The following is a 13,605-nucleotide window of genomic DNA, read 5'->3' as shown; positions in this document are numbered from 1 at the left end:
CAAGCCTGTGATTTAAAAGACACACTGTGAACCTTCAGACTATAAAAGCTGGTGGGCTAGAGAGGACCTCAGGACAGTGCTGTTGCTGTTTTAACCTGCAGGCTATGGCCCATTAATAGAAGCTCCTTCAGACTTCCCTTGTCAATTTTACTTTCTTAATACTTTTTGGGGGAGGCACAAATTCTACATCCTACTACTGTTGCTTCAGTTTGTCCTCTTAATACCCCCTCTCCTAAAATACTACATTAATCTTACCTGGTATCCCTGGTGACACGTTTGCTGTCTTCAATCTACTTTTCCCACTATCTAACAGGGCACTCTCTAAACCTGTAAAGTTGATCATATTCCCTGGCTTAGGACTTGTCTGTGGTTTTCTACTACTCACAAAGTCTAACTTCTATATCATGTCATAAACCCTTTGACCATCAAGCCTCCTAGCTTCATTTCACCACTTACGTGTCTCCACTCCACTTCTCTAGCACTCTCCCCAAATTCACAGGCACCCACATCAACCAAACTGACCCGCTGTCAGTTTACTTAATATGCCAGTGTTTTTAGAATCCCTTGTTCACTCAACTGCCCTACCTTGCTGAAAGACCCATTACCCATTCAGGTCCTCCTTTCCACTTAAGTATTTATGCTGAGAACTGAGAACTCCACTTGGTTTACCACTGATTGGCCCCATTGACCCTTGTCTGTACCTCTATTCCAGCAACTAAAACACAAATTTGATGCCTTGTGTCTCTAAGCTGTTTCTGAACACTCTGCTCAAATGCATTTGCAGCCACAGCATAGGGCACGTAGTAAGTCTTGAAGCATTATCTCCTGACTTCCAGTTCACTACACTGTTCCATATTATAAACTGATTTGCAACCTAGTGACCTTGAATAAGTTGGTTCCCATTTCTCATTTTCTTCAACTATGAAGTACAGATAATAATAGAACCTATTTCAGAGGACTGTTGCAAGAATTAAATGATAACTCAAAGAGGTTAGTGAGCATAGTACCTGACACACAGAAAGCACTCAAATGAAGATGTTACTATTATTGTAAACCTTTTAATGGTACAAGAAAATATATCTTAGCCCAGCTGGCATGGTTCAGTGGTTGAGCGTCAACCTATGAACCAGCAGGTCACAGCTTGATTCCCGGTCAGGGCACAAGCCTGGGTTGCGGGCTCAATCCCCAGTAGGGGAGTGTGCAGGAGGCAACCAATCATGATTCTCTCTTATCATTGATGTTTCTATCTCTCTCCCTCTCCCTTCCTCTCTGAAATCAATATATATATATATATATATATATATATATATATATATATATATATATATATATATATATATATATATATATCGCCCTAATCAGTTTGGCTCAGTGGACAGAGCGTCGCCCTGAAGGGTCCCAGGTTCGATTCCGGTCAAGGGCATGTACCTTGGTTGCGGGAACATCCCCAGTAGGGGGTGTGCAGAAACCGACAATTCACCTCTAAGTCTGCTATTAAGTAGCACAAGTATGTACTAGTCCAGTCACTATTGGGCAAATCGATAACAAATTGGTAATAACATACCCTAACCTAGTCACTTCTTCACCAAAAACAAGGGAAATCGAGGGCAAGCTGTACTGGCTGCCGGGGGGTCGTTACTAGAAGAGGGCCCTTGCCCTCTGCTCTTCTGCAGGATCTGGCAATCGGTCTGGAAGGCCAGGGCGTGGGCAGAGGAATGTTGACGCGGACACAGCCCAAGGTCCGTAGGGTGCACGATCCAACCTGCGTGCACGCGGCGAACGCGCGAACGGCGCACCGACTGGAGGAACTGCGCATGCGGAGAAGGCGGCCGCGCAGGCGAGGAGACCGTACGGCGCCTGCGTGCTTCTCCTGGGCCGCAGCCTGTTTCCTCGGGGCAGGTGAGAGGCGGCCCCGCTCGCCGCTCTCTGGCCCCGCCCCCAGCGCGGCTCACCCGCCAGGCGTTGCTATGGGGATGGGGACCCAGCGGCCACAGCCGGCCTGGGACTGCGCCATCCAACCAACCAGTCACCTCTGCGGACCCGGCGCCCCCGACAGTGGGAGGCCATGGAGCTCTCAAGCAGCTCGGAATTGGAGGCCGGGAGGCTGAGGTGCCTGGGCCGTTGCCGGCATTTCTTTTGGCTGGGCGTCGCCTTCGACGCGGTGGGCGCGACAGTGCTGTTCGTGGGGATCTTCTCCGACCTCATCTTCTATGACTTGCTGCTCTACCTGGGTTCCATCATCATCTTCCTCAGCCTCCTCTGGTGGGTCTTCTGGTACACCAGCAACATCGAATTGAGTCCCGAAGACACATGGAAGAGGCCCATCCACATGGGCGCGCTGAGCCAGCAAGTGTCGCTCACCTTAAACATTACCGGCAACTTGGCGCGGGTCCGACGGGGCCAGCGCCACAGGAGACTCCTCGAAAGTGCTGCTTCCATTCTGAGCACGACCCTCCTCACAGCCCAGGCATCTAAACAACTACCAAAGGAGGACCAGGACCAAGACGGAATGACAAGTGTCGGAACCAGTAGCGAGGCTGAAGACGTGGGCCGAGAGGATCTGGGCCCGGAACCGGAAGCTGTACAACATTCAGAACGAGTAAGGTTCTTTTTATCCACTCAGAACCAGCCTCTGCCTCCCGCCATTGTCTCCTCCTCTAAGAGCCTGCCCGTGGTCCCATCGCCCTCCGTCAGTCAGCCTCTAAGGATTTGTTATTCCACGAGCCTGCCTAGTTCGCTGGCCTCTACGATCCAGCCTCTAGTCACTGTTGCCTCTGAAAACCTGCCTGGTGTCCCCTTGTACTCTACAGGTCAGCCTTTGGACACTCTGGCCTCTGATACCCAGACTGCAGCTCCCATGGCCTCACAGAGGCAGCCCCTGGTGCATGAGGCTGCACAGAGCCATTTCCAGGGCCCAGGAGACTCCGAGAGGGATTTCCAGAATCATTCTCTGGCCTCTCAAACTCAGCCTTTCCAAACCCAGGCTTTCCAAACCCAGGCTCTGGCCTCCCAGGTCCCTCTGACCCAGTTTACGCCGGCCCCATTTTTTCAGACCCAACCTGTGGACCCATGGGTCACCCTGGCTGTCCAGGACTTTCAGACCCTGTATAACACCCAGCAGGCCCCCATGAGCACTACTTTAGTTCAAGAGACTGAGCTCAGACAATCTTCACATGCCCAGGAGCCATCGGGGGGCCAGGAACTAAGCCAGGAAGTCCCTGACACTGTATCCCCGCTCCCGGAGTCCCTGGCTCTAGCTACTGAGGCCCAGCAGTCAACGCCCCATGAGAGTGCGCCTGCCCCTACCACCCAGAACAGTCGCCATCTCTAATACAGAAGCAGATGCTCTGGCCTCTGCCAAGTAAGTACCTTGGGAGGAATCTTCACCTACAGTATTTCTTGATCATTTCCAGATCTATGTTCTAGTTGTTTCCTCAACCTCTTCTGTTAAAAAACAATTAAGTTAGTGGAAATGAAGTGGCCTTTTCCCTCAGGGATTAGGTTTTTGGAACTTTGGTGCCCTGAGCTATAAGATTTCTTACCTACTCTACCAGATACTAGTGTGAATAATTTCTTTTACTTAGGCCTAGTTGGGAGGAGGACTGCAATGTTTCTGAAATGAGGATTTTAGGTGGTACAGGGACACAGCATTAAATAGCAATGAGCTCTCCAGTGGGCAAGTTACTGTCTTTTCAGTTCTTTCTCAATCTTTGTGATTATGTCAAAGAGAATGTCCTTAGTTTGGGGGTTAGTGATCTCTTACATCTCTAACATTTTGGTAGGGTCCCAGCTAGGATTTAATACCATTTGTGTTAATAAAGTCATTTCAATGGATAACCTCTATTGCCAAGTATCACTGGTTTTTCCATTTAAAATAGTGTTGGTTGTTTTTTAAAAAAATATGTTTTTATTAGAGGCCCGGTGCACAAAATTTGTGCATGGGGGTGTGTCCCTCAGCCCAGCCTGCACCCTCTCCAATCTGGGACTGCTGGCTCCCAACTGCTCGCCTGCCTGCCTGCCTGCCTGATTGCCCCTAACCGCTTCTGCCTGCCATCCTGATCACCTCCTAACCACTCCCCTGCCAGCCCAATTGCCCCTAACTGCTATTCCCTGCCAGCCTGGTTGCCCCCAACTGCCCTCCCCTGCCAGCCTGGTCACCCCTAACTGTCCTCCCCTGCAGGCCTGGTCACACCTAACTGCCCTCCCCTACAGGCTTGGTCCCCCCAAATGCCCTCCCCTGCTGGCCTGATCACCCACAACTGCCCTCCCCTGCCAGCCATCTTGTGGTGGCCATCTTTGACCACATGGGTGCGGCCATTGTGTGTTGGAGTGATGGTCAATTTGCATATTACTGCTTTATTACATAGGATTGATTTTAGAGAGAGGAAGGGAGTGATAGAAATGTTGATGAGAGAGATGCAGGGATTGGCTGCCTCCTTCATGCCCCCTACTGTGGATCAAGCCTGCAAAACCCTAGCATGTGCCCTGACCAGGACTCAACCAGGGAACTCTTGGTTCATGAGTCAATGCTCAACCACTGAGCCACACTGGCCAGGCTGCTTTTTTTTTCTTTTAATCCTCACCTGAGGATATGTTTGTTTGTTTTTTAATTTGGGAGAGAGAAACATTAATGTGAGAGAGAAATATCCATCAATAGCCTCCATTTCCCCTCCGACTGGGGATTAAACCCACAATCGTAGGTAAGTGCCCTGACCAGGAATCAAGCCCAAAACCTTTTGGTGTATAGGACAATGCTCCAACCAACTGGGCGGTTGCTTTTTGAAATACATTTATTTAAGTAAGAAAAACAAAAAAACAAAAAACACATGAGTCAACTTAAAGGTAAAGTTAATTATGTAAATGAAACTTGGAACAATGTTGAAGTTTGAACATTTTCTTATTTGTACTAAATCACATGCACTTTCTACTAAATCACACACCCTTTGTGCTAACCTGTTTGATGGACTTTATGGTTAAAGCTATTGAAGATGAATTCTGCTTAACTCTCCATTTCTTTGACAATTAGAAAGGTAGAAAAGGCCATGTGAACGTCAAAATTGGTGGCCCTGCTTTCTGTGAGTTAAGTGCTGTCATAATAGTATACTTTGCTGAGCATCAATTTCCTGGTCTTTCTAATTCTGTTCCATAAGTTACCTGCTCTTTGGGGGATAAGAGGAAAGGGTATGAAGCAGAGCAATTTGGATATTATGTTATGCTATTTGTTGCTCAAAATTACCAACATATTATCCAAGCAGGTGTTCATCTTTATTCATATTGGTTAACTTCATTTCCAGCATGGAATACAACTGAATATTAAGTGGAAGCCAAACTAGATTTCCTTACAGTTTTCTTCCATTCTCCTTTAAGAGATTGTATATATACTCTCTCTATAGGTGTGTGTGTGTATGTATATATACATTACAAAGATAAACTATAGGAGCAAAGCATTTTGACTCCTTTAGTTTTGTTCAGTTTGGACACTGGGCTGTGTGTGTGTGTGTGTGTGTGTGTGTGTGTGTGTGTTTAAATATATTTTGATTTTAGAGAGGAAGGGAAAGGGAGAGAGAAATAGAAACATCAATGATGAGAATCATTGATCATCTGGCTCCTGCACGCACCTTACTGGGGGTTGAGCCTGCAACCTGAGCATGTGCCCTTGACCAGAATTGAACCTGGGACCCTTCAGTCTGCAGGCTGACACTAGCCACTGAGCCAAATCAGCTAGGACTGGACACGGTCTTTTTTTTTTTTTTTTTTTTTTTTTTACACTTACCATGCCATAAATTCATGAATTCACAGTGAATGGATTCCAGCCCCTCAGGCTCCTTTCCATTGGTTCTCACAAAGTATCCTCCTCTGAATGGAGCAGGCTGGTGCTTCAGTTGAACCCAAATATCTTTCTCTTTGGCTTCCTTCTTTTTCTGGTTATTTTCCTTTACATGTTTCAGGAAGCTATCTCAGCTCTAAGAGTGCTTAACATGCCCAATATGTATGTTAATTCTCTTGGCAAAGATCTATCCCCTTGTTTGTTTACAACAATGCCCACTGCATGCTGGGTAACACTGTAGACTCTTCCAGTTTTGTCATGGTAACGTTTGTGAGGCATTCCTTTTGAATAGTGCCATTCCCTTGATGTCTATAGTATCACTTTTCTTGTAGATTCGCATGTATGTGGCCAAAGGAACAACTCCATGTTTTCTTTCTTTCTTTTTTTTTTTATATATATATATTTTATTGATTTTTTACAGAGAGGAAGGGAGAGAGATAGAGAGTTAGAAACATCGATGAGAGAGAAACATCGATCAGCTGCCTCCTGCACATCTCCCACTGGGGATGTGCCCACAACCCAGGTACATGCCCTTGACCGGAATCGAACCTGGGACCTTTCAGTCCGCAGGCTGACGCTCTATCCACTGAGCCAAACCGGTTTCGGCAACTCCATGTTTTCTAAAAGGCCTGGAGAACATATAGCTGGGGCCCCTTGTCTTTCCCTTTGTGTTAGTCATTTTGGCAAATTACTGGAAGATGGTGGTTCTGGCTAAAAGGTAGGCAGTGATTTGTTTATTTGTATTTTTAAAAAGAAGACAAAAAAAAAGCAAAACACTAGCAAACCAAAATAATTCCAGAAAGGATTTAGTATTAGTGAATGAGATCATTAATTTTTTCCCATTCTATTTTTTCAGGTAAAATATAAGATTGAAATACTTAGGATGCAGACCTTGCCATCAGAAAGCTTATAGACTTGTTTCTCTAAATCAAAGAAATGGCTCTAAAGAAGAGAAAATTTTAGATAAGGAGAAGGAGTAGATTGGTGTCTACCTAATAATTCTTAGTGGAAGAATTAGTTTTTGAGAGGAAGAGCCATGCAGTGCCCTTTATCTTTTTAAATATATTTTTATTGATTTCAAAGAGGGAGAGGGCGAGTTAGAAACATCAATGATGAGAGAGAGAATCATTGATTGGCTGCCACCTGCACGCCCCCCACTGGGTATTGAACCCACAACCTGGCCATGTGCCCTGACCAGGAATCAAACTGTGACTTTCTGATTCATAGATCAATGCTCAACCACTGAGCCATGCTGGCCGGGAGCAATGTCCTTTACAGAATTAATTCATTGACCATACATATATTATTTATTTTTTTTATTTTGACCATACATTTATTTTTTATTTTTTAAATATATTTTTATTGATTTCAGAGAGAGAAGGAGAGATAGAAACAGCAATGATGAGCGAGAATCATTGATCGGCTGCCTCCTGCACGCCCCCTACTGGGGATTGAGCCTGCAAACCGGGCATGTACTCTTCACCGGAATTGAACCCTGGACCCTTCAGTACCCAGGCCGACGCTCTATCCACTGAGCTAAACCAGCTAGGGCAACCACACATTTATTGAATTTCTAGCAAGTGCCAGGCATTACAGTAGGCTCTGGGGATCAGAGCTAAATAAGATACCCCTACTCTCCAAGAGCTCACTGTTTATCAAGGGAGAGAGACATAGGAATAACTAACACCATATAATGTAACAGAAATCTGGTCAAAGTGCTTTCAGAATACAGGTGTGCAGTGGATGAGAGATTTTTTAGTTGGATCCCAAAGTAGGTGTTCATTGGGTGAAGAAGTTGAGAAGAACATTCCATGCAAAGGGGAAAGCATCAGTAGAAAGGCACAGAGGTGTAATAGTCCATGGCTTGTTGGGGACACCATTTGGGAAAAACAGCCTGATAGGCAAGGGTATCCATAGGCAAGGGTGCTTGAGATTCAGAGGTTGTAGAGAGATAGAGAAAAAGGGGGGGGGGGCACCAACTCAGACAAGCATTTGAAGGATTTTAAACAGGCTATTTTGTGTTCTTAATTCTATGATGGGCTCTGTGATAAAATAATGACAATAGGCCAATAATCTATAATAATAAAAGTGTAATATGCTAATTAGACTGGACAGCCAAACAACCTTCCAGATGTCATTCTGGATGTGCTTCTGGATGAAGCCACGGTGGCAGGGGCCAAGGCAGAGGTGGTTAGGAGTGATCAGGCAGGCAGGCAGAGTGGTTAGAGGTGATCAGGCAGGCAGGCAAGCAGTTAGGGGAGATCAGGCAGGCAGGCGAGTGGTTAGGGGCAATCAGGCAGGCAGGCAAGCAGTTAGGGGCGATCAGGCAGGCAGGCGAGTGGTTGGGGCGATCAGGCAGGCGAGCGGTTAGGAGCCAGTGGTCCTGGATTGCAAGAGGGACATTCGACTACGGGATCGGGCCTAAACCAGCAGTCAGACATCCTCCAAGGGGTCCCAGATTGTGAGAGGGTGCAGGCTGGACTGAGGGCCCCCCCCCCCATGTACAAATTTTGTGCACTGGGCCTCTAGTTAGAAAATAATTGCCAAGATCCCTCCCTCTTCTAAGATGAAAAAAGACCTATTAGATGTTAGCAACAGTTTTTAACTGAAGTGTAGGCTCCATGGGTATTCATCTTGGAAAACAGTTTCAGGTGTTTGTTTACTTGTACATGACTTATTTTTTTTATTTTTATTTTTTGCTACAAAGATGACATCAGGTAGAGTAAACATCAAATGTTTTGACACGTTTCTCTATATGATTGTAAGGTAAGTATTTATCTAAAACAGGGCTTTAGGCCCTCTTGGACTTAACCAGTAGGCAACACTTCAATCTCAGGTCAAAATGATGAGCAGGCCTGCTGTTTGCAGCATCAAATTGGTAGCTGCAGGATTCAATAAACTGGGGTTAATGTGAGACAATATAATACATGTGAATGATGATGTAAAAAAAAGCCATTAGGCCCTGGCCGGTTTGGCTCAATGGATAAAGCTGGTCGGCCTGTGGACTGAAAGGTCCCAGGTTCGATTCAAGTCATGGGCATGTACCTTGGTTGCGGGCGCATCTCCAGTGGGAGGTATGCAGGAGGCAGCTAATCAATGTTTCTCTCTCATCAGTATTTCTAACTCTTTATCCCTCTCCCTTCCTCTCTGTAAAAAATCAATAAAAAAAAATAAAAAAATATATAAAAGCCATTAGAAGGCTTCCTGAGAACCTATATAACAACAGCATGTTTCTCATTAAGAGAGCACTGGACCTGTCCCTGAGGCAGCAGATCTTTAAAATATTTATTTATTTATTTATTTATTTTAGAGAGAGAGGAAAGAAGAGAGAAAGAGAGGGAGAGAACATCGATTTGTTGTACCACTTATTTATGCATTCATTGGTTGATTCTTGTATGTGCCCTGACCCGGGATTGAATCCGCAACCTTGGTGTATTAGGATAAAGCTCCAACCAACTGAGCTATCCAGTCAGGACAAGGCAGCAGAACTTGCCTAAAGAGCAGTGGACAAAATATGAGGAGGATAAATTCTACCTTGAACCATATCTGAAAGAGGTTATTTGGGAAAGGAAAAAAGAGAAGAATGGAAGAAGAAATAATCATGTAATCGAAATCTGTGTCTGCATCTGTCCTCATAACTTTAATGACATTGGTTAAACCTGAAATGTACAATTTAGAACCATCAGGGCTGCAAATATATTACTTTAAATAAATGTTTATTTTAACTTTAAAAGTAAGTAAAACAGGCATCGACAAATTTTCTTTTTTAAAAAAAATATATTTTATTGATTTTTTATAGAGAGGAAGGGAGAGAGATAGAGAGTTAGAAACATCGATGAGAGAAACATCGATCAGCTGCCTCCTGCACATCTCCCACTGGGGATGTGCCCGCAACTCAGGTACATGCCCTTGACCAGAATCGAACCTGGGACCTTTCAGTCCGCAGGCTGAAGCTCTATCCACTGAGCCAAACCGGTTTCGGCGACAAATTTTCTATTAAGGCCCAGATAATAAATATTTTAGGTTCTGAGGGTCATAAAGCAAAATCAAGGCCTGGCTGGCATGGCTCAGTGGTTGAGCATCAGCCTATGAACCAGGAGGTCACGATTTGATTCCTGGTCAGGGCACATGCCTGGGTTGCCAGCTCTATCCCCAGTGTGGGGCATGCAGGAGGCAGCCAATCAATGGTTCTCTCTCTCTTCGTTCATGTTTCTATCTCTCCTTTTCCCTTCCTCTCTGAAATATATATATATATATATATATATATATATATATATATATATATATTATGTGTGTGTGTGTGTGTGTGTGTGTGTGTGTGTGTTTTAAGTAAAATCTAGGATATTGTATGGCTATTTATCTAACAAGAAAAAAAACTACTCCTGACCCCCCTGTTTGTCTGGGGTATGCTGTACAGTTAGTTGCTTTGACTCCAGTTGCATCAGCTGAAGCCATGAACCTGACAGAGAACAACTGGCCAGAGGGAGAGAAAAGAGGGGCCTTGACAGTCAGGCCTGCAGTCAACATGATGTATTTCACTCTGCCCAGTGACACGCAGATCTGAGAACCTGGCCATCTCATCTTGGTCGGCTGGCTTGAAGATAGGTGATTTGTCGAGTCTCTGATTCCTAGATTGAGATTTCATTTCTTGCTGTCTGGCATTGCCATCAGTGGAGTCTACAATGTGTAGGTGGTGATGCTCAGGCCCTGAGCAGTCCAGTGGCCAGATGGCAGGCTCTGAATGTTCTGGGGATAGTAGGTGGAAACTGATGCCCAGGCTTGGACTTTGAGGTCACAGTGATGGCCCTCAGCAATACAAACACACAGAGTGGGGAGGGTGCTACTGGCATCTAGTGTGTAGAGGCAAAAAATGTTGCAAAACACTGTTCAATTCACAGGCCAGCCCCTCACAACACAACTGTCCAGCCCAAAATGTCACATTGATAAACCCTGACCTAGAATAATAAAAAATGATTTTTTATTATTCTATGAGATACTTAAAGAAAAAAATCTTCTTTCGATCCTCAAATGAATCATTGCTTCTTATATAACACTAGAGGCCCTATGCACAAAATTTGTGCAAGGGGCTCAGCCGTCGCAGCCACAGTGGCTTGCCTCGGCCCTCACAGCCCCGACTTTATCTGGAAGGTCGTCTGAAGGATGTCTGGTCTAATTAGCATATTACGCTTTTATTATTATAGATGATATCTTTTCCACTAGACCATTTTCTACTAGACCAGGGGTGGGCAAACTTTTTGACTTGAGGGCCACAATGGGTTCTTAAACTGGACCGGAGGGCCGGAACAAAAGCATGGATGGAGTGTTTGTGTGAACTAATATAAATTCAAAGTAAACATCATTACATAAAAGGGTACGGTCTTTTTTTTTTTTTAGTTTTATTCATTTCAAACGGGCGGATCCGGCCCGCGGGCCGCAGTTTGCCCACGGCTGTACTAGACCATGAGGATCTTATTCATCTTTATTTTATTCACCTTTGTATTCCCATTTGTATTATTTTTGAATCAACACAGTTGGGGCATTTGTTAACAATATTAGCTACATTTATTGTGTGTTTATAATACACATTGTACTAAATAATTTATTGGTATTATCTCATTCCTCACAATAATTAGGAGTAGGCATCACTATTATCTTTACTTAAAGAAGTTAGCATTTGCTATTGAAGGATTGTAGATTTGATAATGAAAGGTTAAGTAATTTTCTCAATGTCACACAAATGGAGAAGCTGAAATTGATGTATAATTGATGTGTAATTTGTTATAAAACTTATGTTATAAGCTTTCCTTCCAAGTTAAAGTTACGAATGAGCCTTTTCATTAAGCCTGTTAATTGTTACTTAAGTTGTAATATTCTAGATTAGCCAATGAGCGACTTCTCTTTTTAAAGCTGTACTTTTCGAGAGAGAATGAAAATCAAGAACCCTAATTTTTTGTTCCAGTCTATGTTTATAAATGTCGTTTCAAATAAAAATTGTTTTCTTTTTCTTTCCAGAACTCACCAATGTTTCTACATATTTAAGTGCCAACTTTATAAAAGTACAAATACATTCATCTCATTTTGGAAACCTCCATTTGGAATTTTGACCAACTCATACCAGCAGACTTGCTAGACTGAGCGAGGTGGCCCGATAAGCCATGATCGCCAGCCAGGCCTAGGGACCCCACCCATGCAAGAATTTCGTGCACCGGGCCTCTAATCATTTTAATAAATGGGAAAATGCGTCATACAACAAAATATAGTTTTAGGGTGTTCTTTATTTTTGTTATAGAAGTAATTTTTTTTCTTTGACAATCTATGTTTCTTTATTATTAAAAAAAAGAATCATAATAGAATAATGATTCTGACAGACATTACTCAAAATTCAACTACCCGTGAAAGCAGGAATATATCTTATTTATTCCAACAGTGCATGGCAAACTAGTTCTCTTTAAATATTTGAGTAAATTTTGGAATACTGGGCATTTTAAAAAATCATGTTATAGCCTGGCTAGCATAGCTCAGTCATTGAGCATTGACCTATGAACCAAGAGGTCACAGTTCAATTCCCAGTCAGGGCACATGCCTCGGTTGCAGGCTCAACTCCCAGTGTGGGGTGTGCAAGAGGCAGCCAATCAATGATCAAAATTTGTGGAATTTAGCTAATGCAATTTTTGGAGGAAAATTTATAACTTTAAAGTCTTATATTAGAACATCAAAAATGTATAAAATCAAAAGATATATAGAATGAATGCTCTAAATTTTGAATCTAAAACAAATGTGTGTGTGTACATGTACACAGTGTGGGGCAGAAGTAGGTTTACAGTTGTGAGTACAGGCAGTCCTTGGGTTATGTCGGACTAGTCACCATCTCCCATTTATTTATAAAAAAAAAGGTCCGTCATTTTGACGTATGTACTATGTACATATGTGCTTTATGGTTTTTTTTATTATTTACCACAAGTAAAGGTCAGGAATTGTCATCTTTCTTTTAAATTTTTTTTTACTGTTTCATTTCATTACTGCTGTGTATGTGCTCCATGTGAGTGACGTAGGTGCTTATGTAGGTGGGTTCCAACTTATGGTGAAAATCATGTTACGTTGCACCGTAGGAACAGATCTCCAGCGTAACCCGAGGACCTACTGTACATGAAAGTTTATTCTTGCATTTTTATTTATTGCATTATTATTGTATTCTTTTTTTCAGTTTTTTTATTTCAAGAAAAGCAATTTTAAATATAATAATATTATATGCAATAAGCCTTAATATTTCAAGAAAAACGATCTTAAATATTATATGCAATATATTTTGCTTAGCATGATGCTTTTATTTTTTTTAATATATTTTATTGATTTTTTACATAGAGGAAGGGAGAGAGATAGAGAGCTAGAAACATCGATGAGAGAGACATCGATCAGCTGCCTCCTGCACATCTCCTACTGGGGATGTGCCCACAACCCAGGTACATGCCATTGACCGGAATCGAACCTGGGACCGTTGAGTCCGCAGGCTGACGCTCTATCCACTGAGCCAAACCGGTTTCGGCTAGCATGATGCTTTTAAAGTCTGTTTTGCCAGATATGAGTATTGCTACTCCAGCTTCTTTTTTCTTATCCATTTGCATGGAAAATATTTTTCCATCCCTTCACTTGCATCCTGTGTGTCTTTTGTTTTGAGATGAGTCTCTTACAGACAGCATATAGTTGGGTCATGTTTTTGTATTCACTCAGCTACCCTACACCTTTTGATTGGAGCATTTAATCCATTTACATTTAGGGTT

The 13,605-nt window shown here is 43.3% G+C and overlaps 1 protein-coding gene and 1 pseudogene across 1 annotated transcript; both read left to right on the top strand.

Annotated features, from left to right (window-relative positions):
* The first annotated feature begins 1,887 nt into the window (after positions 1–1,887).
* LOC118656610 lies at positions 1,888–12,023 on the top strand. The gene is made up of 2 exons (XM_036310054.1): positions 1,888–3,361; positions 11,840–12,023. The coding sequence occupies exon 1, from the start codon at positions 2,066–2,068 to the stop codon at positions 3,329–3,331; it is 1,266 nt and encodes a 421-aa protein (XP_036165947.1). The 5' UTR covers positions 1,888–2,065; the 3' UTR covers positions 3,332–3,361; positions 11,840–12,023.
* LOC118656611 lies at positions 8,736–9,426 on the top strand (annotated as a pseudogene).
* Positions 12,024–13,605: the final 1,582 nt, after the last annotated feature.

Source organism: Myotis myotis, unplaced genomic scaffold, assembly GCF_014108235.1.
Source record: "Myotis myotis isolate mMyoMyo1 unplaced genomic scaffold, mMyoMyo1.p scaffold_m19_p_5, whole genome shotgun sequence".
Lineage (NCBI taxonomy): Eukaryota > Metazoa > Chordata > Mammalia > Chiroptera > Vespertilionidae > Myotis > Myotis myotis.
The sequence above is the reverse complement of the archived record's forward strand: the minus strand, read 5'-3'. Positions and strand labels throughout refer to the sequence as shown.